Source organism: Pituophis catenifer, unplaced genomic scaffold (assembly GCF_029215685.1).
Source record: "Pituophis catenifer annectens isolate HBS135680 unplaced genomic scaffold, rPitCat1.0.hap2 SCAF_2, whole genome shotgun sequence".
Lineage (NCBI taxonomy): Eukaryota > Metazoa > Chordata > Lepidosauria > Squamata > Colubridae > Pituophis > Pituophis catenifer.
The window spans coordinates 189,834,451-189,858,050 of record NW_027256882.1 but is presented as its reverse complement, the minus strand read 5'-3'; the positions used below and the strand labels follow the sequence as shown (position 1 = coordinate 189,858,050).

General features: G+C 38.4%; 1 protein-coding gene across 2 annotated transcripts; it reads left to right on the top strand.

Annotated features, from left to right (window-relative positions):
* The first annotated feature begins 54 nt into the window (after window positions 1-54).
* On the top strand, window positions 55-22,421 carry RABL3 (RAB, member of RAS oncogene family like 3). Of its 2 annotated transcripts, XM_070938377.1 has the most exons (9): window positions 55-239; window positions 2,407-2,498; window positions 4,162-4,291; window positions 6,549-6,663; window positions 8,582-8,732; window positions 11,042-11,167; window positions 12,692-12,763; window positions 16,334-16,372; window positions 19,630-22,421. In XM_070938377.1, exons 1-9 carry the CDS (start codon window positions 194-196, stop codon window positions 19,693-19,695), a joined length of 837 nt encoding a protein of 278 aa, XP_070794478.1. In that variant the 5' UTR covers window positions 55-193; the 3' UTR covers window positions 19,696-22,421. The 2 variants fall into 2 exon arrangements, with proteins under 2 accessions (XP_070794478.1, XP_070794477.1); XM_070938376.1 differs by lacking the exon at window positions 11,042-11,167.
* The last annotated feature ends 1,179 nt before the right edge of the window (window positions 22,422-23,600 follow it).

The window sequence follows — 23,600 nt, the reverse complement described above, 5'->3', positions numbered from 1 at the left end:
TCCTACCTCATTAAGAGTGCCTCCCCATCCCCGCAGCTCTTGGGGCCAATTGGAATGAAAAGTGTGTGATCGGCCAATAGAAGACAGGCTTGTACGAATCGATTTCTGATTGGTCTATTTTAGGAAGAATGAAAGTGGAGAGGTGGCCTACGTCGGTAGCTTCTTCTGGTAATTGCCCCTGAAGAGAAAAAAAATGGCTGCCTTAGAAAGGGTGAAGGTGCTTGTGTTGGGTGATTCAGGTGAGTGGGTGAGGGCGTGAGGAGCGACCGCAGCCGTCCTCCACGAAGAAGAGCCACGCTCTGCCGCTCTATATGGCAAGGGGGAGAAATAATATAGCAGGACTCCAAATTTGGAATTCCTTTCCTGCTTAAAATAGTTTCTTCAGAAAATAGAACAAGAAACAGTGTAACAGACAATACAGCTATTTTTTTTTTCTGATTTCTAGAAAGTGTGGTTATTTAACGCATCCATATTCTACTTCCCGTCTCAATTGGTCTAGTGCAGTCAAGAGTTTCAAATCTATGCTCTGCTGGGTGTGTAAATGAGGCCATAGCAGTCGATGGTGTAAGAGTTTCAAAAATGTTTCTACGATCTCGCTTAGTTAACCTGTTTGTTTCTCGAACTAACATACTACAGAGGTGCAGTTGCAGAAACATTAGCCCCTCATACAAACATATTTGCGTATAGCGTGTTTGCAATAACTATTGGTGGGTGTCATCATTCTGCAGTAGGTTAATGGACTAAGATAAAACCCCAGCTCCTCCCCGTGTGCATTTTGTTCCCTTCCTCCCCATCTTTGTCAATTTTAAATCAAGTGTAATGTGATTATATATTGTTTTAAAATTTAAATATTTTATTGGTTGGTAAGCCTCGGAGTCACCTTTAGGCATGATGAGGGACATATAATTTAATTAATAATAGTACTCTTGCATCCCCCCCCCATTTTTAGGACATAGAGAACTGTTAAGATATTTCTGGGTGCAATAGAATCCCAGAATTGGAAAGAGCCATTTGTACCACTGAATCTGTCCTCCTGCTCAGTACAAGAATCTAGATTAAAGCATTTCCAATGGATGGCTATTTAGCCTTCACTTGAACTCATTCAGCAAAATAAAATGTATGATATCCTATTGTAATTTATTTCATATGTCATTCTATGCTTGTGTATTTGATACTTGAGTGAAGTAAAGAACTTTGCATTTGTCTGTATTAAATTTCATTTAGTCTTTTTCTTCCCTATTAAAGCTATCAAGAATATAGAATCCCAGAGTTAGAAGGGATCACAGAAATAATCAGGCCAGCCCCTTACTCACTGCAGGAACTGCTAAAGTATGATTATTATGAACAGAAATAATATATCAAATTTATATGGTGCCCGCCTCCCAGCAACTGGTTTTGAATATTAAGTCAAATCAATCTTAATTACAATGACAAAACAACAAAAGAGAATAGAGTACAAACACAGACCATATTTTTACTTAGCAGTTTATTTATTTATTTAGCGTACAATGGCAGGGAAATCTACACGTTAGACACAAAGCAGTCCTGACAGCCAAATTGCTAGTTTATTCTGTTTGACACTTGCCCATCTATCCTTGAAGCACTGCAGGGGGCAAACTAGCTTTACATCAATTAACCAATGGTACTAAGGTTACTGGCTCTTCCAGACTCTTCTGCTCTTGCCTCACCTCACCCCGTGTCACGATGCCTCATGTCTGGCCAGGTTCAGTGCTGGCTTCTGCTCTCTGCATACATGAACGCAGCTAGGTTTTTCCCACTGAAATAGCACCCATTTATCTACTTATAATATTGCATGCTTTTGGGCTGCTGGATGGGCAGGAGCTAGGGATCAAGGAACGGGAGATCACCCCATCTTATGGAGCCAGGCTTGAACCGTCAAAGTGTAAATAATTTCTGGGCAGCAGTTCCAACATCACCGCATTCTCTTACTGGTGTATTCCACCACAGATCTTTGATTTTGTGATGATTTGTTCAAGGATTAACGACCAAATTTATTTAGATTTATTCAAGATAAGCCAAGTTACCTACAGGCTGCCATCAGTTATGACATACTCCTCTAATGCTATTAATAAATATGTCAAACATGGAAGATCAGATTCCAATCATTTGAAGATATAAGAGAAACAATCTAGTCTTATCATTTTTTGGAAAATCCAACTTGTACAATACTGAATCTAATTTTTGCACTTGTTACATAGAACATAGAATGACAGAATTGGAAAGAACCTTGGAGGTCTTTTAGTCCAACTCCCTACTCAAGTAGGAGACACTATAACAGCTATCTAGGGTGGTTTATTCCTATTTAATTTCAGTTATATAGCAAAACTTAAATGACAGCAGACATGTTTGTTAGTTTTGAAGGTTTATTTTATTATTTTGTTTCAGGTGTGGGGAAATCATCACTTGTTCACCTATTATGTCACAATCAGATGCTAGGAAACCCATCCTGGACTGTGGGCTGCTCTGTTGATGTCCGTGTATGTGGCAACACCTGATAATTTGTGAATATTGTCTTTGAAATAATATATTTTACATACAGAAAATTAGTGACATTTAACTGCAGAAGTAAAGCATAATTGCAACGTAAGAATATCATTCAGTTGATGAGCACTACCCATTATTGATAACTCTAACATGGTCAGAGGTGGAGGTGAGAAGGAAAGCAATATAGAAATATAGAAACAGAAAATGAACAACAGAAAAAGACCTAATGGTTCATCAGGTCTACCCCTTGAGGGTTTTTTTTGTTTACTTTTTAATTTATTAATTTATTAATTTAATTTATTATGTTTAATTATTTTAATTTTTGTTGGATGATGGACATATGTTTATCCCAGGCATGTTTAAACTTAAAATATGATGGCCTAGGGGGTATTTAAATATTCATAGACTTGCAAGTGTTTTCTATAATTGATATTCTGTCGTCTTCTGCATCTTTGCAAAAATATGCAATAAAAATTAGTAAAAGAGATGTACATGTACTGTATCAGTCAGTGGGATAGGAATTGAATAAAAGTAGAAAAATATTGGCCAAAGAGTGGGAAAATTATCTTTCCAGATTTTTGCAAAAATATTATGATTCTGTGTTCCTTATTATAGTTCTTGTGGAGAGTACAGTGGTCAGGTAATTTTTGAAAGATGATCTTTTATACTGATTGGCTGCCAAGACATATTTAACCATCTTTATTTCAAAAAAAGTTTCTGAATACAAAATTATTCTTAGGGGCAAATAATGAATAGTTACTAACCAGGCTTCCTTTTGAAGCATTCTCTGACTAGAAAATAGAAAAGTTGCTAAGTTAATTGTTGAGTAGAGTTCTGGAGATAGAAAGAGCAGGAAAAAATGATGATGAAATTGTGTCTGTGGTACAGGTTTTTTTGTAGTGTATTCTTTGCTTATTATACTTTGACACGGTATTTTTAATTTATCTGTAGTATTATCATGCATGCAAAAATTAATTAGATCTATGTGAACTATTGGGTGTATTTGAGCAAATTTTAAGTAAACTGGCTTTTAACAGATGTCATAATGGTTGCATCCACCTGAAGATTTAATGCAGCTGCTTTGAGGGCTCTTGTAGATCATCTTCATATGTATATTCATGCAATTATTTTTTTCCCCACCAAAATTCCTAATAAAGGGACTGCCAAGTTAAATGATTTCTCCAAATGATTTATGCAGCCTATATGTCTGTGTGTAAGTTTTGTGTGTACATACATCTCACACTCCTATATTGATATATGTGCCAGATATTTTGTATACATTCTTTCTCCCCATAAAAGCTAAATGCAGATAATTCATTCTCCATAAAAAAACATGTTTGGATTTTTTCATCAGAATAAGTAAATATAATACAGCAAGTATTTTCAGGAAAGTGCTTATTTTCTGCTTTTCCCGTTAAGAAATATGTCACCTTGTTACCCTCATTACCATTTGAAAAAGAAAAAAAAAACCTTACTGTATAGCGTGCATAGGCCAAAGTAGCTGCATTCTTAGAAACTCATTGCTGAACCTAACTAATTATCTCCTTAGACCACCTTTCCTATGTTCTATAGAGGTACTTCATTATGTAATGGAATGCTGATTTTAATTTACTGTTATTTTAAATTTATTTATGTTATTTGGTTTCTTGTTGCCAGATTCATGACTACAAAGAAGGAACTCCAGAAGAAAAGATCTATTTCATCGAATTATGGGATGTTGGTGGTTCTGTAGGCAGTGCTAGTAGTGTGAAAAGCACACGTCTTATGTTCTACAATTCAGTTAATGGTAATGGATGCATTTTTAAGATCTGTTACATTCTACAGAACTTGGTTTGATTTATGTAGATCATGTTCCGTAAATATTGCAAACAAGAATTTTACATTAAAGAACAGTTATTGGCTGAATTTCAATTTCAAATACTTTACTTTCTTAGATACAATGTATATTTGCAAGTGTCAACAAATTTCTTTAATTTTTTTCCTGAACAGGTTTCTGGGTATATTTATTATTCATTATGTTTATTTGAAAACCAGTACATTCTAGTTTGCAATGGATTAAATTTATTTATTCATTTACATTTATTTATTCAATTTACATGCCACCCATCTTGCCTGGAGGCAATTTATGAACTTGTATATATTTTGTATCTGTATCACTGCCACATATATGTACCTTAAAAGATTTCTGGGCCATTCTTTAATTATATTCATGAAATAATGAAATAATGCATAACCAATACTAGTTTCAAAGTAGAATACCAACTATTCCTATCAGATGCCTTAATCTGTAGGCAGATATACGTGGAGCTAAAGATATTCTATTCTAAATTTGAATTAGGACTAGCACGTGAATTGTTATCAAACACCACCCATTGATGATCACCCAGAGGCAGTGGTGAAATGTAAAATGTGTTACTACTGGTTCTGTGGGAATGGCTTAGTGGGGGGTAATGTGACTGGGTGGGCGTGGCCAACTTTTTTTTTTTTTACTTTTAAAAGCATTTTTATTACAACCTCTTCGGCTGAAGAGGTTGCAGAAAAAAATGCTTTTAAAAGCCTCTGACAATCAAGCAACTCAGCCGCAAGAAGGTCTGTTTCCCACTATCTGCTGTTCCTTCGCTTGTTTTTAACTTTGTGAATGAGCCTCTGGGTTCTCTGATATCTTTTCAACTGAAATCCATTCAGATATATATGTGTCTGGTCCTGTCTTCAGTGATGCAATGCGGTCTTCTCTTTATCTGGAATTTCCAGCTATATGTATTCCTGCCACCTTAAATTAAATTTGGAAAAGATTGTTCTCACATTTTTTTTTCCTATTCTTTGTCTTTGTTTCTTTTATTTTTGTACCTTTTATTTCTTTGAAAATAAATTGCTGACATCTGTTGTAAGTTAGATCCCACGTTTAGTAAAATTCCAGCGGTGGTAAAAATCTCTGGTACAAACATGTTATTGAACATTTTTACTTTAGTTTGAATTGTGATTTTTGCTTGTATGTTGTACTGTTTTCTCTGAAGTATTTTACATCGATTTACATAGCTTACTTTTTTGAATGTTTTAACTATAATACATAACTTTGAGAATTTCTGTTATTGGGGATTATAAAAGTAGAATTAAGGAAAGTCCCTCAGACTTAAACTAAAACAAAACAAAACAAAAGATGGGGAAGGAAAAGTAACTGTTGCTATTATTTCTTTAACCATTTTAACAAAGTTTTTAAAACTATTCTTTCATTTTTATAATATTCTAGAATAAATCCTACATACTTTTTATTGTTTAGTTTTACATAACTTTTATTGCTGAAATAGTTGCATCCACATCTGAAAAAGATTGAATCCATGCACAGTATCTAGTAATTCTATAGCCAGTAGCGTTTGGTTTGAAGTGATTGGAAATTAGAAGCGGGAATTTTTCCAGGAGGTTAGACCTAAGTACATTTCATTTTTTTGTGGGAATTTAAGACTAAGGTATAAACAAAACCCAAAAATAACCAGGAAACAGGATCATAAAGCAATACTGTGCAAAAACTTGGGGGGAGGGCCTTATTAAAACAGAGAACATGCTTATAGTCCTTTCAGTTCAAGAAAGTCAGTTAGGGAAGAGTAATCAAGGAACTGAAAATAATTATATTGCAGCATTCAGTTCTATGGTTCATTATATAGTGCTATCATATCTAGACCGAAATCCTTCCAGCTCAGGCATTAGTACCATTTCCTTACATAATTCTTTTTTATTTTCCAACTAATCCATCAAATTTCCTTGCCCTAGCTGATTGCTTTATGATGCCTGATTGCTTCATAATGTATCTTAATTGATTTTATAACCTTGTTTGTTAGGCAAAACTGGCTTTTCTAATGGTCTTCTACAATAGTTTACTTCTAAACATGGTTAGCTTTCATTCTGATTCTGTCCTTAATGAGAGGTTGAATAAATATTCTCATTTTTGTGCTCTTTTGAGACCTGGCTTTGTTTCTATAATTGCTATGTGTTTCAAAATAATTTTGGTAATTTTAGGAAAAAATTAAAAAAAACCTTTTCTTACTTAGGAATCATTTTAGTGCATGATTTAACCAACAAAAAGTCCTCACAAAACTTGTATCGATGGTCTTTGGAAGCTCTCAACAAAGATGTGACTCCATCTAGCGTCCTGGTGACAAATGGGTAAGTAGGCAGAATATACAGCCATCCACTATCATTGTGATAACCATGTGAATTAGATGGAGGGATGACATGTTGTAAGATTTTGAAAATGGGTAGGCTCTTTTCTGTCAGAAAAAAGAAGGACCACCTCGTCTAGCAATATTCTTTTTAGAAATCTGTCCTTAAAGGCTGTGTGAAAGTCATAGTATGTGTTTCATATATAAGGAGTAGCAGTGACCGACAGTTTTAACAGCAAAAATACATCTAAATATATTCAACTTTACAAAGTAGAATAGGAAAAATATATTGTTTATGGAAATTCTCAATCATCCAGGTCATGGTGGTCCAAGGGTGTTTTCAATTTCACACCATTCAGTCAGATCTGAAGAAGCTTCTTGGATGAGAAGTGAAATGTCTTCAAGGAAAAAACAAAGTACAGTTGCCATTTGAAAAATACCTTTGGGATAAATACATCAATTTTGGCTAGTCAGAATTTATTTCCTGAACAAACTGAACACCTAATTCATTAAAATGATTCATAGCTTTGCAGTTAATACATTTTAATAATTAAAAATATATAATTAAAAATAATAGAAACAGGCTCTTTTCCCCAGATTTTGGGGGATTTGAAGATAGGAAAATAGGAGATTGCTAAAGTGCTAAAGAGCACATATCGGAAAAAAAGTAACCCATTGATCCCATTGTCAGATTATAGAATGTTGAAAACTAGAGATGAAATCAACTTGACTTTATTTATTTATTTAAAATATTTTTATATTCTCCCATCCCAATAAAATTATCCTTATCCTTATCTTACAACAAACTGTGTGACTCCCAATCAAAAATTAAAACAACATAGATCATATTAAAACTATAACAACCAAATACAAAACCTGGCATGAAGTCAAGCTTCCAATAGGCAGACAGCTCATCCCAGCCCTTGGGAGGTCAATGCTTTGTGAAAGGTAGGAGGGTAGAGATCTGCCCCATTTTAATCTTCTACGTTCATGTGGAATGCTAGTGCAAATGGTAGCTTTTTTTCTGGGTATTTGGGTAGTTTAAAGAGACTGTATAAAATTGGATTCTACTATTGTAGCTACATTTCCAAGATGTTCAGATTCTGCCTTTGCAATGGAAGACTTAACATACATGTAGCTTTCTAAAACTCGGGATGAATGTTGATATAAAGGACCAGAGAACTAACCTTAGGGCAGATATGAGATAGCTGTTAAAGAGCTGTCAAGAGATTGCTCAATCCAGAGATAGAAGGGAGCATGAGAGAGAAATTTAAAATAACCACATCTTGATTTTGTTTAGCATAAGATGGAACTAAGAGAAACTTGGGCTGGCTTTCAAAATTATGCTGCTATATACTGCCACAATAAAGTATCATTTTTGGAATTCCTGCAGTGACTGTTTCTTGATCTAGCCTACCTTGAAGGCCTGACACTGGATTTTCATAAACGTGCCGTGTACATGTATATTATCTCTACTTTCCATTTGCCGTATCCATCCTAGATTTGTTTGTTGTTATATTGTGATGTAAGACATCTTAAGCAGGGAAAACATGTAATAAACGATTTAAAATAGATTTAGTTCCTATCCAGTATAAAATTCCCTTACACTTTCACTAAAATACGTTTTGTGCTAATTTGAAGAGTGCTGCTGCTGTCACCTTCCTTAGTGATACTTTATACATTTCATGCTTGATCACCATCCTGAAATTAAATCCAGTCATGATGGAAATACTTTTGTACTCAGGGATTGAGGTGAAGCATCTTAAAGATGAGGTTGCATTCTCCAAGAAAGAGCAAATCTTAATACATGGCTGTGGCAAAGAAGTATATTTGGGAAACTGTAGCTAATGTGCCACCTGTAATACTTCATAAACTTTATATCTTTATATCTTTATGCTTTATATCTTCACTTTCCTTCACAGAGACTATGATCGGGAACAGTTTGCTGATAACCAGATTCCACTGCTTGTCATAGGAACAAAATTAGACCAAATCCCAGAGACAAAACGCAATGAGGTCTTGAGCAGAACTGCTTTTCTGGTTGAGGATTTCAGTGCAGAAGAAATCAATCTGGTTTGTGTTATCCTTTATTTTGTCAGCTTGGATTAATCCTATTGTTGGCCATGAATTTATTTCAGAGAATAGTCATTTTCCTGAAATAAATCCTGCTCATTTTCCATTATTGCTGGAGGGTACCCTTAAGCTATTTTTTTCCCTTGCAGACAGAATCAAAGAATGTTAGGAACCTCTAACTCCACACAGCAACTTTCCTGCCAGTTCTTTGATCCTTCTCAATTTTGTAAAGGGGCAGCAGTAAGGGACTATTTAAGTCTATCCATTGCAAATTACTCTCATCATAGACACTTGCTGCTTCACAGTTGCCTATGCCTATGCTACAGAATTTCAAGACGTAAACATTTATATTTTCCTTCAAGTTGCAACAGAAAAGGATTTTCAGATTTAGATCAGTCATCTGCTAAAAATCAAGGCCATAAAACTAATTCCACCAGCAGAATTTTCAATAATTTTCTCTGTGTAATCTAAAAGGAATGAGAATTTCAGAGACATTCTGACTCTCAAACAAGTCCCATCTGGCTCAAAAGATGTATGACCTAAGATCAATGTCTCATGTGCCAAACAATCAATCCTGACCTGCCTCCCAGAACATTATCCATTGACTCAGTTCATGCTCCATCTTACAGAATTTATCCATGGCAAGCACTCTTTCTCTTACATAAAGTTATGAAAATGGGGCATCATAATAAAGTTAAATTTGCATCTGAAATAGTCCTTCAGATAATAGAAGTCCTAGATGCTAGAAATTCATTTGGGAAGTGTCAGCACACATCCTAAACACCACCAAAATAAGTTTTCTTGGTGTGTGGCTGCCTGGCTAGATGTTTCAAGGTTCCTAAACAATAACAGACTACGAACACAGTATAAATTTTTCTCGTGATTAGCAGTGATTGGACTAGCCAATCTTGAATTCAGGCCTCTAATACTACTGTGTTTGTCCTTGACAAAGCACAATACTGCCCAAGCTCATTTTTTCTATCTAAGTACAGTGTTTCCCCAAAAATAAAACAGGGTCTTATTTTTTTTTGACCCCCCAAATAAGAGCTTGGCCTTATTATCAGGGATCTTATTATTTTGGGGGTGCAAGAGGCGGCGAATGTGGGACTGGATGTCCTGTCGCTGCCATCACCTCCCCTCCCTATTCTTCATGCCGACTGAACAGCCCAAAATGTCTCACCCCACCCCAATGGCAACAGCTGCTTCCCTTCCCCACTGTCTCTTTATCAAGAGGGGTGGCAGGGGAGAAGTGAGACGCGTGGAGCGAGACGTGGCTCCCCTTGCCGTCTCTTCTCCCCCCCTCGCCGGGCATGACAGGGTTCCATCCCCTCGCTTAACCACCCACCCCCTTTAGGGATGCAATTTGGGAGTGGCAGGGAGGGTGAGAAGCGGGACACGCGTCTTACCTTTCCAGATCCGTCGCATTCCTCGTCATTATGTCCAGGGAAACATACTATAAAAGTAAGCCTTCTCGCGAGTTCAATCAAACTTCTCGAATTCTCCCCCACCCCACCTCTACCTCTCTCAATAAAGAGACGGTGGGGAAGGGAAGCAGCCAGGCTGCTATTGCCATTTGGGTGAGGTGGGATGTGTTGGGCCGCTTAGTCGGCATGAAGAAAAGGGAGGGGAGGGCATGTCCCCCCTTCCCCCCCTCCTCCAGCCTTGCCTTCTCAACTCATTTTGGTTGCGCGGCAAGCAACCAGAGGAAATGGGACAGACTGCGCATGTGTGTAAGTAGTTGGTGGGGAGGCTTATTTTGCGGGGGTGGCTATATTATCGCATGCGCTGAAAAGTCTAATTGGGCTTATTATGCAGACATGTCTTGTTTTCGGGGAAACATGGTAGAATTGAGCCCCAATCCTTCATGAGGAAGACCTCGAGAATACTGGAATGACCAGAGTCTCAACTTCTTCAAAACACATCCAGAGTCTATATGCCATGGTGGTGCAGTGGTTAGAGTGAAGTACTGCAGGCTACTTCTGCTGACTGCCGGCTGCCTGCAATTTGGTAGTTCAAATCTCACCATCTAGGAATGGAAAGATCCAAATCTCGTCAAGGTTGACTCAGCCTTCCATCCTTCTTAGGTTGGTAAAATGAGGACCCAAATTGTTGGGAGCAATATGCTGACTCTGTAAACTGCTTAGAGAGGGCTGTAAAGCAGTATATAAGTCTTAAGTGCTATTACTATATCTTATAATATTAATTAATTCTTCATTCATAGATTGTTATGAGATCACCAGAAGGTTTAAAGCCCCATTAGTAGACTTGTATTTCCAGCTAACTATAAGCTGAGCCAGTTTGTCTTCCAGGTACCTACAGAGGGAGCCATAGCATCAGATATCTTGAACTTCAAAAGAGCCCAAAGATCTCTACATTTTTCCTCCATTTGCTCTAAGTGTGTGTATTATGCAAGATTTAACATGGAGAGGATGAAAGTAGGTAACTAGCCCAGAAGACCTTCATAACCCTGAAGACCGATTTGATCCCTTTAGTCAGGAAACAGTTTTTCCCAACATATTTATAGCTGCATGCCAGGATTGAGAAATCCAAGTCTTGCAAACCTTAAGCTGTAGCACAACTTCTACTGAATGACTTTCGTCAAGACCATCTTTAGTTTGTATAGAATGTTGTTCAATATATGAGATCAGTACGCTCTTACCACACTGGAGATCTACAAGAAAGGGGATCCAGGCAGAAAAGTCACTCAGGTTCCTTTATCCAAGCGAACTTTGCTTCAATGCATTTAAATCTTGGGTCTCGCTGTCAACACCTGTCCTCCTACTTTGTTCTACAGCAACAACATTCTGTGACAGGTTTGTCTCAGAGAATGACTGCATTGGCCTAAGGCATCCAGTGAGCTTCCATGCCTGAGGGAGGATTAGGAACTGAATATTTCCATTCCTAATCCAAAGCCTTAACCACCACCCCAAATTGGCTGTCTGGGTGAAAAGTGATCATTCATCACAGGTGCCTAAATAAGTATCTCAAAAACATGGTGGTATATAAATACACTTGCTCTGTCTTTGACAAGTAATTCTGGGATGGAGACTTCAGGTTTTCAGACTTCTGGGGCAATAAATGTATTGATTGCTACTGACTAATGATTTACAAAACCAGGTAACCAATACAGCAGTGGTGGGAGGGAGATTGCAATAGGATAGATACATTAAGCTGCCAAAGGAAAGAACGCTGATTATGTTGAGAGAAAGACGATTACCATTGGATGTGAAAATAAAACTTTGCTTCAGCTTGTATTTGGTGGAATGAATACAGCAAACAGCCTGGTCAGCTTCAGCACAGCCTGGTTTAGCACAAGCAGCTGATTGGCGGTTGGATTGGCCTCCGGAATACCGCCTATCAGTTGTTCCAGGCTGCAGGGATCGCCACCACCCATTGCTGCTGTCGCCACCCATTGCTGCTGCAGCCTATTGCCACCTCCATGTGCCCCATTTTCGGCTTCCGCGTGCCCCATTTTTGGCCTGTTCCAGGTGGTGGGGATTTCTGCCGCCACTGCCTATCCCCACTGCCTGGAACAGGCCAAAAATGGGATGCATGGAGGCAGAAAATGGGGCATGCGGAGGCAGCGATAGGCAGCAGCAGCGATGGGTGGCAGTGAAGGGCAGAGGCAATCCCTGCAGTTTGGAACAGCTGATAGGCGGTATTCCAGGATCCAACTGTCAATCAGCTGCTTGTGCTAAATCAGGCTGTGCTGTTTGCTGCAAGGAAGTAAATTGCTGGAGACAGAGGCCAAAGGCTGGGGGCTGGTGGGTGGGTGGGGCTTCAGCAACATTCACTGTATAAGACGCACAGACATTTCCTCCCACTTTTTTGTGTGTGGTGGGATGCATCTTATATACCAAAAAATATGGTACTTCAAAACTACTCTGTACTTTTTAGGGACTATCTACCAATGAGCAAATTAAGAAATTAAAGACAAAATTGATGTTTTGATCTTTCAGGATTGTACAAGTCCCCGTTACTTGGCTGCAGGTTCCTCCAATGCTGTCAAGCTCAGCAGATTTTTTGATAAGGTAAGCCTTTATTCTTGACAGAATACAGAATGAAAAACTTCTACAATATGATCTAAATTAAACAGGCTTTATTGCAGGGGTGTCAAACTCGAGGCCCGAGGGCCAGATCCAGCCTGTGGGGTGCTTAGATCTGGCCCACAGGGCGACCTGGAAACAGCAAAGGATTGGCCTGCAGTGCCTCTGCCAGCAAAAACAGAGCTCAGGAGGGCCGCTCGCAGCCCTCTGAGCTCTGTTTTTGCTGGCAGAGGATTGCAGGAGGCCGTCACAGCTGAAAACAGAGCTCGGGAGCCCATTTTCACTGGCAGAGTGCTCGGGCTGCCACAGGTGTCCCCGATATGAGTGATGTCGAGCTGGCCATGCCCACCCTGGCCACACCCACCCCGGCCCACCAAGGTCAAACATAACCCTGATGCAGCCCTCAATGAAATCGAGTTTAACACACCTGCTTTATTGCATAAGAACTGCACAGACCTCTCAGAGTATGCAGCTAGGTTCAGCAGCCGATTGAGGAAGTAGAAGAAATTGTAGGGCTCTGGCACAGTTTCCCAATTTTGTGCTTTACCTGAATTTGTCTAACAATAATGTTAAGCCCTTTGCTTTAGTATTTCAACTCGGATTGCTTGAACTGCACTCGGTTAATCTCTTTCTTACACCTTATCAACATCAGGGCTGTAGAAATGACATCAAGAGCATAACCTAGATTAGGGTTGTTATGTTTATTTTAGTGCCAAAGAAAAAGCCAGAACTATTCAGCTTTTGTAAAAGCAAAACTACCTTGTCACCATCACTAAAAGAATCTATGACAAGACTACACCTTTAATCTCCATGTTCAAAAAACAATATTGAACAAAAGGGCTCAAGAAAATTCCTTTTCTTGTTAATACAGGAAGTTCTTGACTTTCAACCGTTCATTTAGAGACCGTACGAAATTACAACATCATTGAAAAAAAGTGACTTATTACTGTTTTTCACACTTATGCCCACTGCAACATCCCTATGGTCATGGGATCAAAATTCACACACTTAGCAATTGGTTCATATTTATGTCAGATGCAGTGTCCCGGGGTCATGTGATCACCTTTTGCGATCTTCTGACAAACAAAATCAATGGGGAAGCCAGATTCATTTAACAACTGTATGACTAACTTAACAATTACAGTGATTCATTTAACAACTGTGGCAAGAAAAGTCATAAAATGGGGCAAAATTCACTTAAGAAATATCTCACTTAGCAACAGAAATATTGAGCTCAATTGTGGTTGTAAATCAAGGACTACTTGTAAGGAACCCATTAAATTTGAGGGTCTGATCTGTATGCTGTGGAGACATCACTGTTCTGTTGATGCCTGAATGTGCACGTACTTCCTGGGCATCTGAGAAAAACAATCAACGATACCAGAACTTTCAAGCAATCTAAGTAAGATATTCTGCACTAAAATGGCAACTGTGACATCTGAACATTAAGTGTTACACATTGCTAAATATTGTGTTGCATTGTTTTATTTCTCCAGGACTCCTGCCAAGATCTGTTACAATCAAAGCAGTGCACGCTCATGATTCTTTGGTGGTGCAATCAGTTCTGATTTCCTAAACTACTCTTGAGGGCAAATGGCATTTTGGTCATCTCCCCCTGTAACAAGATTTGTGGATATGTGTCTGACAGCCTGGAAGCCTATCTTATGCCATCTACAGAACAAGAAGTCTTGATGCCTCTCAGAAACCTTCTGTTCTCCATTCTTTTCATTCTACATGGGCTTCTTTTCAATTGTCTCTTTCCACTTTCTGTGAAAGGCCATCAATGCAAGTTTGTTATGGTTTTTTTACTATTCATTCTTCTATTCAGAATTAGTCAACATTTCTTCTTGTTTGGTTTCTTTTTTCTTTTCTTTTTTTCTTTTTGTTAAATTTAACATGTATCTTCCCATTTCTGAGATGGGCTTTTTCTTGGGACATTTCAGTAGTTTCTTAAAGTACTTTTAAAGTACTTGAGGCTATTCTTCTTAATGTTTGCTTACATTGAAAGTATTTTGCTTTTGCCAGTTACTACTATGCATCATGCTGGTGAACTTTGTGCCCTTATTATTGATCCATCTTATCTCATCTGGCAGAAAGACAGTTATACTCTGACCAGATGTTTCTTTTCTGCCAAAGATAATTACTACTTTCTCTCTGGCTCAGGGCATTGCTCTGCCAACCTTTTCTCCTAACTCATCAGTCGACATGCAATGGGTGCTTCATATCTATATATACCCACGTTCCACATTGAATATACTTCATCATTTCAGAAAACCTTTTTACTTCTTGTACTGGCCCCAAGGCTTCTGAATTTCCAGTCATCTTTTGTGTTAGCTAATTGACATGAGAATCTTTTGGCATTACCATGTGACCCAATGAACACTTCTATATGGTAATCTTGTTATTCTTTTATATATGTGATACACAGAAGCCACATATTTGGTCTCTTATTATAACAGGTTCTTTAACTAATAGTCTAAGCATTCATTCATATTCTTTATAGTCCTCACTATGAAGATTGGCTGTAAAGGTTCTATAATGCTAAACTTTAGCTTGTTGCTACAATCCAAACTGCAATATAATGTGAATTATATGAATTAAATGAATTATTTGAATTATTTCGTTATATAGAACTACCCATGATTATTATTGTAATTGTATGACATAGAAGCATGCTAACAGAAAACACTAAGACTTGAGAAAAAATTTGAAAAACAAATGTTCCCAAAATTATGAACCATGTTAAGATGAGAATTGACCCTTGTTTAACTACCACAGGGTCTTTTGGGGAAATAGTACAGACTACAGATAAGAATTGAAGTTTGGTCTCCTTTGTTGCAGGTGGACCCATTATATAAAAATAATGTTTTAAAAGAAAACCGGGAGTATTTCTCTCTTTAGATCTATTTCTAAATGTTATTGTACATTTTATAGTGTGAATTTTCTGTGGATTTATCCATACAGTACAAGTTTGTTTCCAAACCTTATTTACTGTGTATCTTATTCTATAAGTTTCTTCTTACTTCTTCTTTAATTGTAGTTCCTATGAATTTCTATAAACATCTTTTTCTTCTCTCTTCCACTTTTTCAACTTCTGATAAGCTTGAATCATCCATGCCTGTCTTAAATATCAGGGCAAGCTGTTTGTCTCTCCATTGTGCAGAGAAACTTAGGTCATTTTCTCCGTATCCTAAGTTCTACAACCCTTCAGCACCAAGGTTTGATTGCTTTGATTGCTAAGTGATGCTTTCTAGGCACATCAGCCATGAACTGCTGTTAGATGTTTCCCTGTTCCCAGTGGGAAAAGATAAAAGTTTGTATCAGGACTGTTGGTGCTGCTGTAGAAAAGAACATGGCTGTTGTGCTGTGCCTCTCTGCTTTGTTTCCAGCCATTTATACTTCTAAATCACCTACTTCCTCCACAGAGTCATCAGGGGGCATGTTCTTGTCTCCAACCTGCACAAACCCAGTTTTGGAAAGTAAATATTGTCTCCTATATGATACAGTATTCTGGATGGATCACATTTAATAATGTTTCTTTTTTTTGTGCTTTAGGTTATAGAAAAGAGATACTATATACGAGATGGTAATCAGGTATATGTCCTTTCCCCTTTTTATTTTATAAATAACATGAGTTGAGCTGATGTTTAAAATCTTTTAAATGCAAGCTTCTTTGTACAATGGATTATTTTATAATTTCATTGGATTAGGTAAAAAGAAAGAGGTGGAGGTACAAGTGGTCTCTGTCACAATGAGTGTGCTCTACCAGGAATCAGGTGTATTTAATCCTTGCATTTGTAACTTCTAAACAAATTTATTGCAAATCACTGTATATGGATCTTGAAGTAGGTTAATGCTGGGCTATTTGCAATTAATTGAGAAAGAGGAAAGGTTATAAAAATGCTGGATATAGAGACCTAGCAGAAAATCACAAAACACAGTAGGCTCATTAGGGTTATTCCTAGTTTAATGCTCAAGCAACAGAATCCCTAATGCTGATAGATTGCTTCAGTTCATAGCAGCTATACCCTGTTTCCCCCAAAAGAGTACATGGCAATAAGACCAAGCACTTATTTCAGGGTTCAAAAAAAATGTAAGATGGGGTCTTATTTTCGGGGAAACACAGTATGATTATCTCATATGTCATCAGTAGAACAAGGCATAGCACAGGTTTTTGCCCCAAGGGATGGCATTAATTTCAACACAGGTAAATTTACAGTAATTTATAGTAAGTGCATTATCATGACCAGATCCTTTCCAAGTGAAATCCAAAACGAGGAGGAGCCTGGTGGCATTTTTCCAACTAACACATTTTATTAAAAGGCTCACGCTTTCATGAGTTATAACTCATTTCATCAGATGCATAGGGTGACTAGACTGATAGGAGATTTAAAGTACTGTGAGGTGGGAGAAGGAAGTGAGGGAAAGACAGATTGGCTGTGCAAATACAAGCTACATGTGAAAAAAAATTACCAATTGAATTATCAATCAATTGAATCAATCAAACAATTATCAATTGAATAGCTTTCTGAATAAAGTAACTGATATTTCAGCAGCTGAAGTACAGACTAACGCTAGACAGATGAGATACAGTGGGCCACTGATTGCTTCTGAGTGATCTTTGCAATACTATGAGTTGTAAGCATGATGGTTTTCCAGAAGCAGCTAAACAGATTGGAAAATGACTTTGAATGCTGGCGATCTAAGACTAAATATATCCCTGCCCAAGTATTTTTGGGGGGACAAGGCAGTTTAGAAGATGTCACATAAGTATTTGAAGACATGAAGTCTTTTTGGAGTCTTTAAGGTACAATTTATAGTGGTTAGTTTGGGCTTCTGACTAGAAGAACATTGCTATCTAAGCAAATATGCTTATTTCAGAACATGGAATGTTTTACCTCAGTAAAAGCTGCTTTGTTAACTTCTGGTTAGATTACTTTGATGCAATCTGTGTATTTAATAGTGATCAAGAAGGTTCTCACACATCAGACTCGTGCTAAAAGTTTTGCATTGGTTGGCTGACAAAACAGCTTTTGAAAGCCCAGGACCAGATCACCCTGAAAGAAAATCTTCAGATTATAAGCATTTATTATCTTTGTTGGCAATAACATTTTCCATGCTGTAGTTCAGGGGTGTCAAACTCAAGGCCCGCGGATTGGATACGGCCCACAATGAGGTCAGATATGGCCCGCATGTCTTTGGGCCATCCCATGCCGTCCCAGCATGCAAGCACACAGGAGGAGGCGGGTGCATACATGCACAGGCCCAGCCCATCCTATCCTGGCCTATGCACATTGCCTCAGCCCGGCCCACCACAGCCCGGCATGGATGCCACCAGGTTGAAGATAAGTGCCACACCCACACCAGCATCTCCGGCCTTTCAGGGATGTGTGTGCGTGCAGGGGGAGGTGTCCGGCAGCAGGGACTCCGCAGCTGGCCCTCCAAGAAGGAGGCGGGCGGTGGTGGCTCCAGAAATCCCATCCAGGACCCTACGTGGCTGCCAGCCTGCTTCTCCTTGCTTGCTGCTGCAACAAAGCAAGAGACTGAGTGCCGCACACGGAGTCCTGGACTGGGCTGCTGGACCTGCTGCAAGATGAAGTCAGGATGTTGCTGGCCTGGCTGTGGGGTGCTCAGGTAAGCCGGTGCGGGGCATGGGGGGCAGCTCTGCGCACCCAACTTGCTTCGTCCTCCACCCCCCCACCGCCTCGCTTTGTGGCCGCCGCACCGGTGTGTTGCTCAGCCTCCTCCATTATAGTGGCAAGCAAGAAGAAGTGGCAAAGAATAAAGAAGAACAAAGTGAGGCAGTGGGGTGGGTAGAGGACAAAGCAAGGCAGGGGGTGCATTAAAAAAATTGTTCAGACCTTCCAACTTCACTAATTTTTTTTTTTTTTTTTTTGAGAAGTTGGAAGGTCTGAACTATTTTTTTACCATAGTCCCACAGAGTACTTTTCTTGCCCTGCACACAGCAGCGGGGAACGGAGCTGGAAAGCAGGTTAGTGAAGGGATGGGGCTGCCCTGGGGGTGAATGGGTGGAGTGAGGGTTTGGCATGGGTGGCCTGGCTGAAGGGTCCTCGGGTAAGCCGATGTGGGGCAGCTCCTCACCCCTTGCCCTTCCTTTGTCCTCCACCCCCTCCCACTGCCTCTCTTTCTTTGTTCTTCGCTGCTTTTTCTCCTTGCTTGCCACCATAATGGAGCAGGAGGCTTAGCAATGCACTGGTGCAGCGGCCACAAAGTTAAGCAGTGTGGGGTGGAGGACGAAGCAGTGCAGTTCGCCGTGGAGAGTATGGCTGGTGCCATGAGGTGGGTTGAGAGAGCGAGATAATGATCTTATCAAACCTGTGTTTGTGTGAGAGAAAGAGAGAGAGAGGCAATCCCACTAACCCCACAGGCACCACCCTTGCGAGCAATGTCAAGCTAGCCTTGCCCCGGGCCACGCCCAGTTAGCCATGACCACCCTGGCCACTCCCTTTCCCCCTCTGTCCGGCCCCTGGAGGACAACCACAATGTTGATCCAGTCCTCAATGAAATCGAGTTTGACACCTCTGCTGTAGTTGGTAGATTGCCACTTAATAGCCACATAGACAAGGGCCTTCTCTATGATGGCCCCTATGTACTCCAGCAATCAGAGATTGCAAGTGTATTTTATATACTATTTTTTCCAACAGCTAACTCTCCCTAATATCTGCCTTTTGATTGATTGGGTTTTTAAAATTTGTAATACTGTTTTATGCAAACATATGTCCAGAAGTATTTGTATAAGTTATGTAATTTGTATAATATTGTATAAGTTATGTAACATTTTAAAAACAATTATTGTGAATTCTAATGTAAACATTTTTATCCATCAATAGATCCCAAGCTTCTCAGAAAAAAAAAGAATAGGAAGTGGCTTTGTAAAGAATTTTCACTATGACTGATCCTCTGCGTGCCATCTATAGAGCGTTGGAAAATGAAATGAATTGCCGTGTGTTGAATGCAGCGTTCTGGTGCTAAGCAAAATCGGATTCTATCCTAATCACAGAGTGTACAGAACTGTGTCTTCCCAGATTTATTTAGAAAGAAGCTGCAATTCACTATCCAAGAAACATAATGAGTACCTAGGTTTGTTGTAGAGTATGCTGTCTTATATTACATTTTTCTTCATTATTATTAATTTGCTATTAACAAATAACAAGTTACTGATGAACGGATGGCTAGGAAAGAGATTCTACAACAATTATACTAACAGCATTCCCATTTATTCCAGCAGATACTGTGGAATAAGGGATCTCTGACTTAAACATATCTATGAATAATAATGGCTCAAACACGAAGGAATAGTATCAGCAAAGCAAACTTGCAAATAAATGATACAATTCAAGACTTTAAAAATAACCATGCATACCTATTTAATAGTATATTCTACTTCTCATACAATTTCTAAGTGTCATTAATTATATGGTAAAATATACAAAGAAAATTTGGGGAAGAAGAAAAAACAACTCAGTGGCCACAAATGTTTTGTGTTCCTGTTTTATGGTATCCTCTACATTTTGACATAATCAAATCTTGTCCTCCAGATAGAAGAGTCTGAAAATTTATGTATATTTTAGGGGTGTGCAATATTTCAAATTCTATTAGAGCCTGCCCATAGGAGCTGGTACAATTTCATCTATTCCTTTTTTGGATTTACACATTTTATTAGATTATAGAATAAAATACTATAAAATATAATCTTAGATTATAGAATAAAATAGAAAAGCAAATTATAAGATACAGTGAGGAAGAAAAGGGGAAAGACAAGTGAGAAGGGGAGAAAGAAAAGTATTGACTTCCGACTCTCTGCAGAAAAATAAAGCATTAACATCGAACCTCAACTTTTTTCTTTTCATAATAATACAAACTAGCTATTTCTATAACAATGAATTAATCTAATCAGTAAAACCCAAAATCAATGTTTCATTTTTTTCCACCTCAAGCACAAAGTCCAGAAGCAGTGTCTGTAGCAACAAAAGTACTGATATTCTTTTCTTTGATCGAAACTGTTAATTTAGCCATCTCTGTCAGCTCCATCAGCTTCTGTAGCCATTCGTCCATGGTGGGAATCAAAGTGTCCTTCCATTTTTGTGCATACGGACAGTAGTCTTGCTGTCAACATTTAAAAAATCAAAGTTCCAATTTTTTTCTAAGTCTTTTTCCATTAAATCCAAACGAAAAGTTTATAGTTTCATCTTTATCTTCATTTTAAGAATTTTCTGTATTAAAATATGAATCTTACTCCAAAATGTCTTTGCTTTATCACATGTTCACCATAAATGATAAAAGGTGCCTTCTTTACTTTTACATTTCCAACATTCATCTGGAATACCTTTATACATTCTAGATAACTTATCTGGTGTTAGATACCAGCAGTACACCATCTAATAAAATTTTTCTTTTAAATTATAGTTTAGTGTGAATTTTAAACCTTTCATCCATATATATTCCCATTGTTCAAGCATTACATTATATCCAAAATTCCTTGCCCACTGAACCATATGTTTTTACATGTTCACTTTCCAAATTGAATTTCAGTAACATTTTATAAATTTTAGCAATATGTTCATCATTACCACACAGTAAGTTTTCCAATTCATTTTTAACAAAATCAAACCCATAACTCTATCTAGTTTAAATCTTTCAGTTGTTGATATGTAAACCAGTAGTGGGTTCCACTTACCTTCGCTACCAGTTCAGAATCGGGAGAGTGTGTGTGGCGCTTCTGCGCATGCGCAGAGTGTCCATGATGATGTTGAGGTGGGTGGTTGGAGCCTCCTGCCACTACCGGTTCTCCTGGACCAGGGCGAACTGGTAGAAACCCACCACTGATATAAACCAATGGCAAATGTAACCTAATTCTAGCTCTTCCCTCAACTTTAGGGTAGGGACACCAGAGTTGATATTATTGTACCATAGGTCCACCAGTCTGGCTTTGTCACCATATCTTTTGTACAAAAAGCTTCCTCAGGAGACACCCAAAAGAGGCAAATTCATAGAAAACCTTACTTGATATTTATTCCAAACTCTTAGTATAGCATGTCTAGCAAAGCGATTATTAAAATTAACTTTGTCATACCATGGATAACCATGCCAACCAAACCTTAATTCATGGCGTACTAAATCAAGTAGCCTCTTGTTCTGAAGGTTCACCCACTCTTTTAACCAGGCCAAACAGCATGTATCAAAATACAATTTCAAATCTGCTAAATCCCTTCTTTCATTAGCATCTTGCAATAACTTGTATCAAATTCTAGTTTTTTTCCCTTGCCATATAAACTTAGAAATGTCCTTCTGCCATTGTTTAAATGGATTATCAGTTGCAAGTATTGGTGATGTCTGCAATAGAGAGAGCATCTTTGGTAAAGTTCATCTATTTCTTAGCAGCTGCCATGAGGCTCACTAAAAAAAACCCTGCTGTATTAAAGAATGCAGACAAATCTGGCACTTGCCTACTATAAAGCACAGTTTAGAAATTGAATTTGAAGCATTATGCAACTATAACTGTTATCCCTTGTGATTATACTCTGTGAGCAGAAACCCAAAGTATCAATTGTATTCTGAAGATGAGGATAACTGTTATATGCAAGCCCTCTGACAAAGAATAAATATTTTTTTAAAAAAAGAATATTGTTCCAATTTGCCTACTGATGTAGAGGTCTGAAGATGAGGTGCAGTGATATCTTTCCTGTTATTGGTAGCAGTAACATGGTAGACCACAGATGGGGTGGAGAGCTGAAACAGATGCTGGGTTTAATGACACAAAAAGTAAAAAAAAAAAAATTATATCCTGCCTTTATTATTTTTATAAACTCAAGATGGTGAACATATCTAATGCTCCTTCCTCCTATTTTCCCTGCAACAACTCCTCTGTGAGGCAAATTGGGCTGAGAGTGTAACTGACTCAAGCTTATTCAGCTGGCTTTTTTTTTTTAATTTGATTTATATGCCGCCCTTCTCCGGAGACTCAGGGCGGCTTACAATGTGCTCAGCAATAGCCTTCATCCTTTTGTATATTTATACAAAGTCAGCTTATTGCCCCCACAACTGGGTCCTCAATTTACCTACCTTAGAAAGGATGGAAGGCTGAGTCAACTTTGAGCCTTGGCGAGATTCGAACTTGCAGTAATTGCAGGCAGCTGGTCTTAATAACCAGCTTAATAACAGGGTGCCTTAGACCACTGTACTACCAAGGCTCTTTCATGCCTAAGGCAGAGTTGAATGGATGATAGCCTTTTGTAAAACACCCATTTTTTGGAAATCAGTGTAAAAGCTGAGACCAGTTTGTCCATTAATTACCAGAGCATTATTAATAAAAAAAGAACATTTTTCAAAATGAGGCCAACATCAACCATAATAGTTCCATAGCATTTCCTCTGACCTGCCAGGTTTTTTCTACTCTGCTTCCTTGATTTCAGCCTCACTGGCAAGCCTTTTACAAATAAAGGAGGCTTTAATGTCTTTCCAGTTCCACTCTCCCCCACAACCTAGTCCTAGACAAATGCCTTAGAGACAAATGTACGTAATATAAAGGAAAAACACATAATTTCTTTAGTTTCATTTTCCTGTGGAGTGGGAATGAATATCAATAAGACTCTGCACCACTTAGATATTCTTTGCTCCTTGTTCTTAGTGTACTTTTGAAGGTTTAGGGATAGAAATGCTGTTTTTCTTACTCATGTCTGAGTTCCATTGCTAACATTGTTTGAAATAAAATTACAAAAACGAGTCAGCTTTTTCCTCCCCCTTTTTCCTGGTTGTTGATTTGCAGAGATCCTTCCACTGGTTCCAGAAGAGAAGCCTGTTT

What these genes read in the sequence shown, in the direction of transcription:
- RABL3 (XM_070938377.1), top strand. Translation starts at nt 194, where the DNA reads ATGGCTGCCTTAGAAAGGGTGAAGGTGCTTGTGTTGGGTGATTCAG. An exon ending in GCTTGTGTTGGGTGATTCAG is followed by an intron (nt 240 to 2,406) that starts GTGAGTGGGTGA and finishes ATTTTGTTTCAG; the next exon opens with GTGTGGGGAAATCATCACTT. An exon ending in TTAACATGGAGAGGATGAAA is followed by an intron (nt 11,168 to 12,691) that starts GTAGGTAACTAG and finishes TTGATCTTTCAG; the next exon opens with GATTGTACAAGTCCCCGTTA.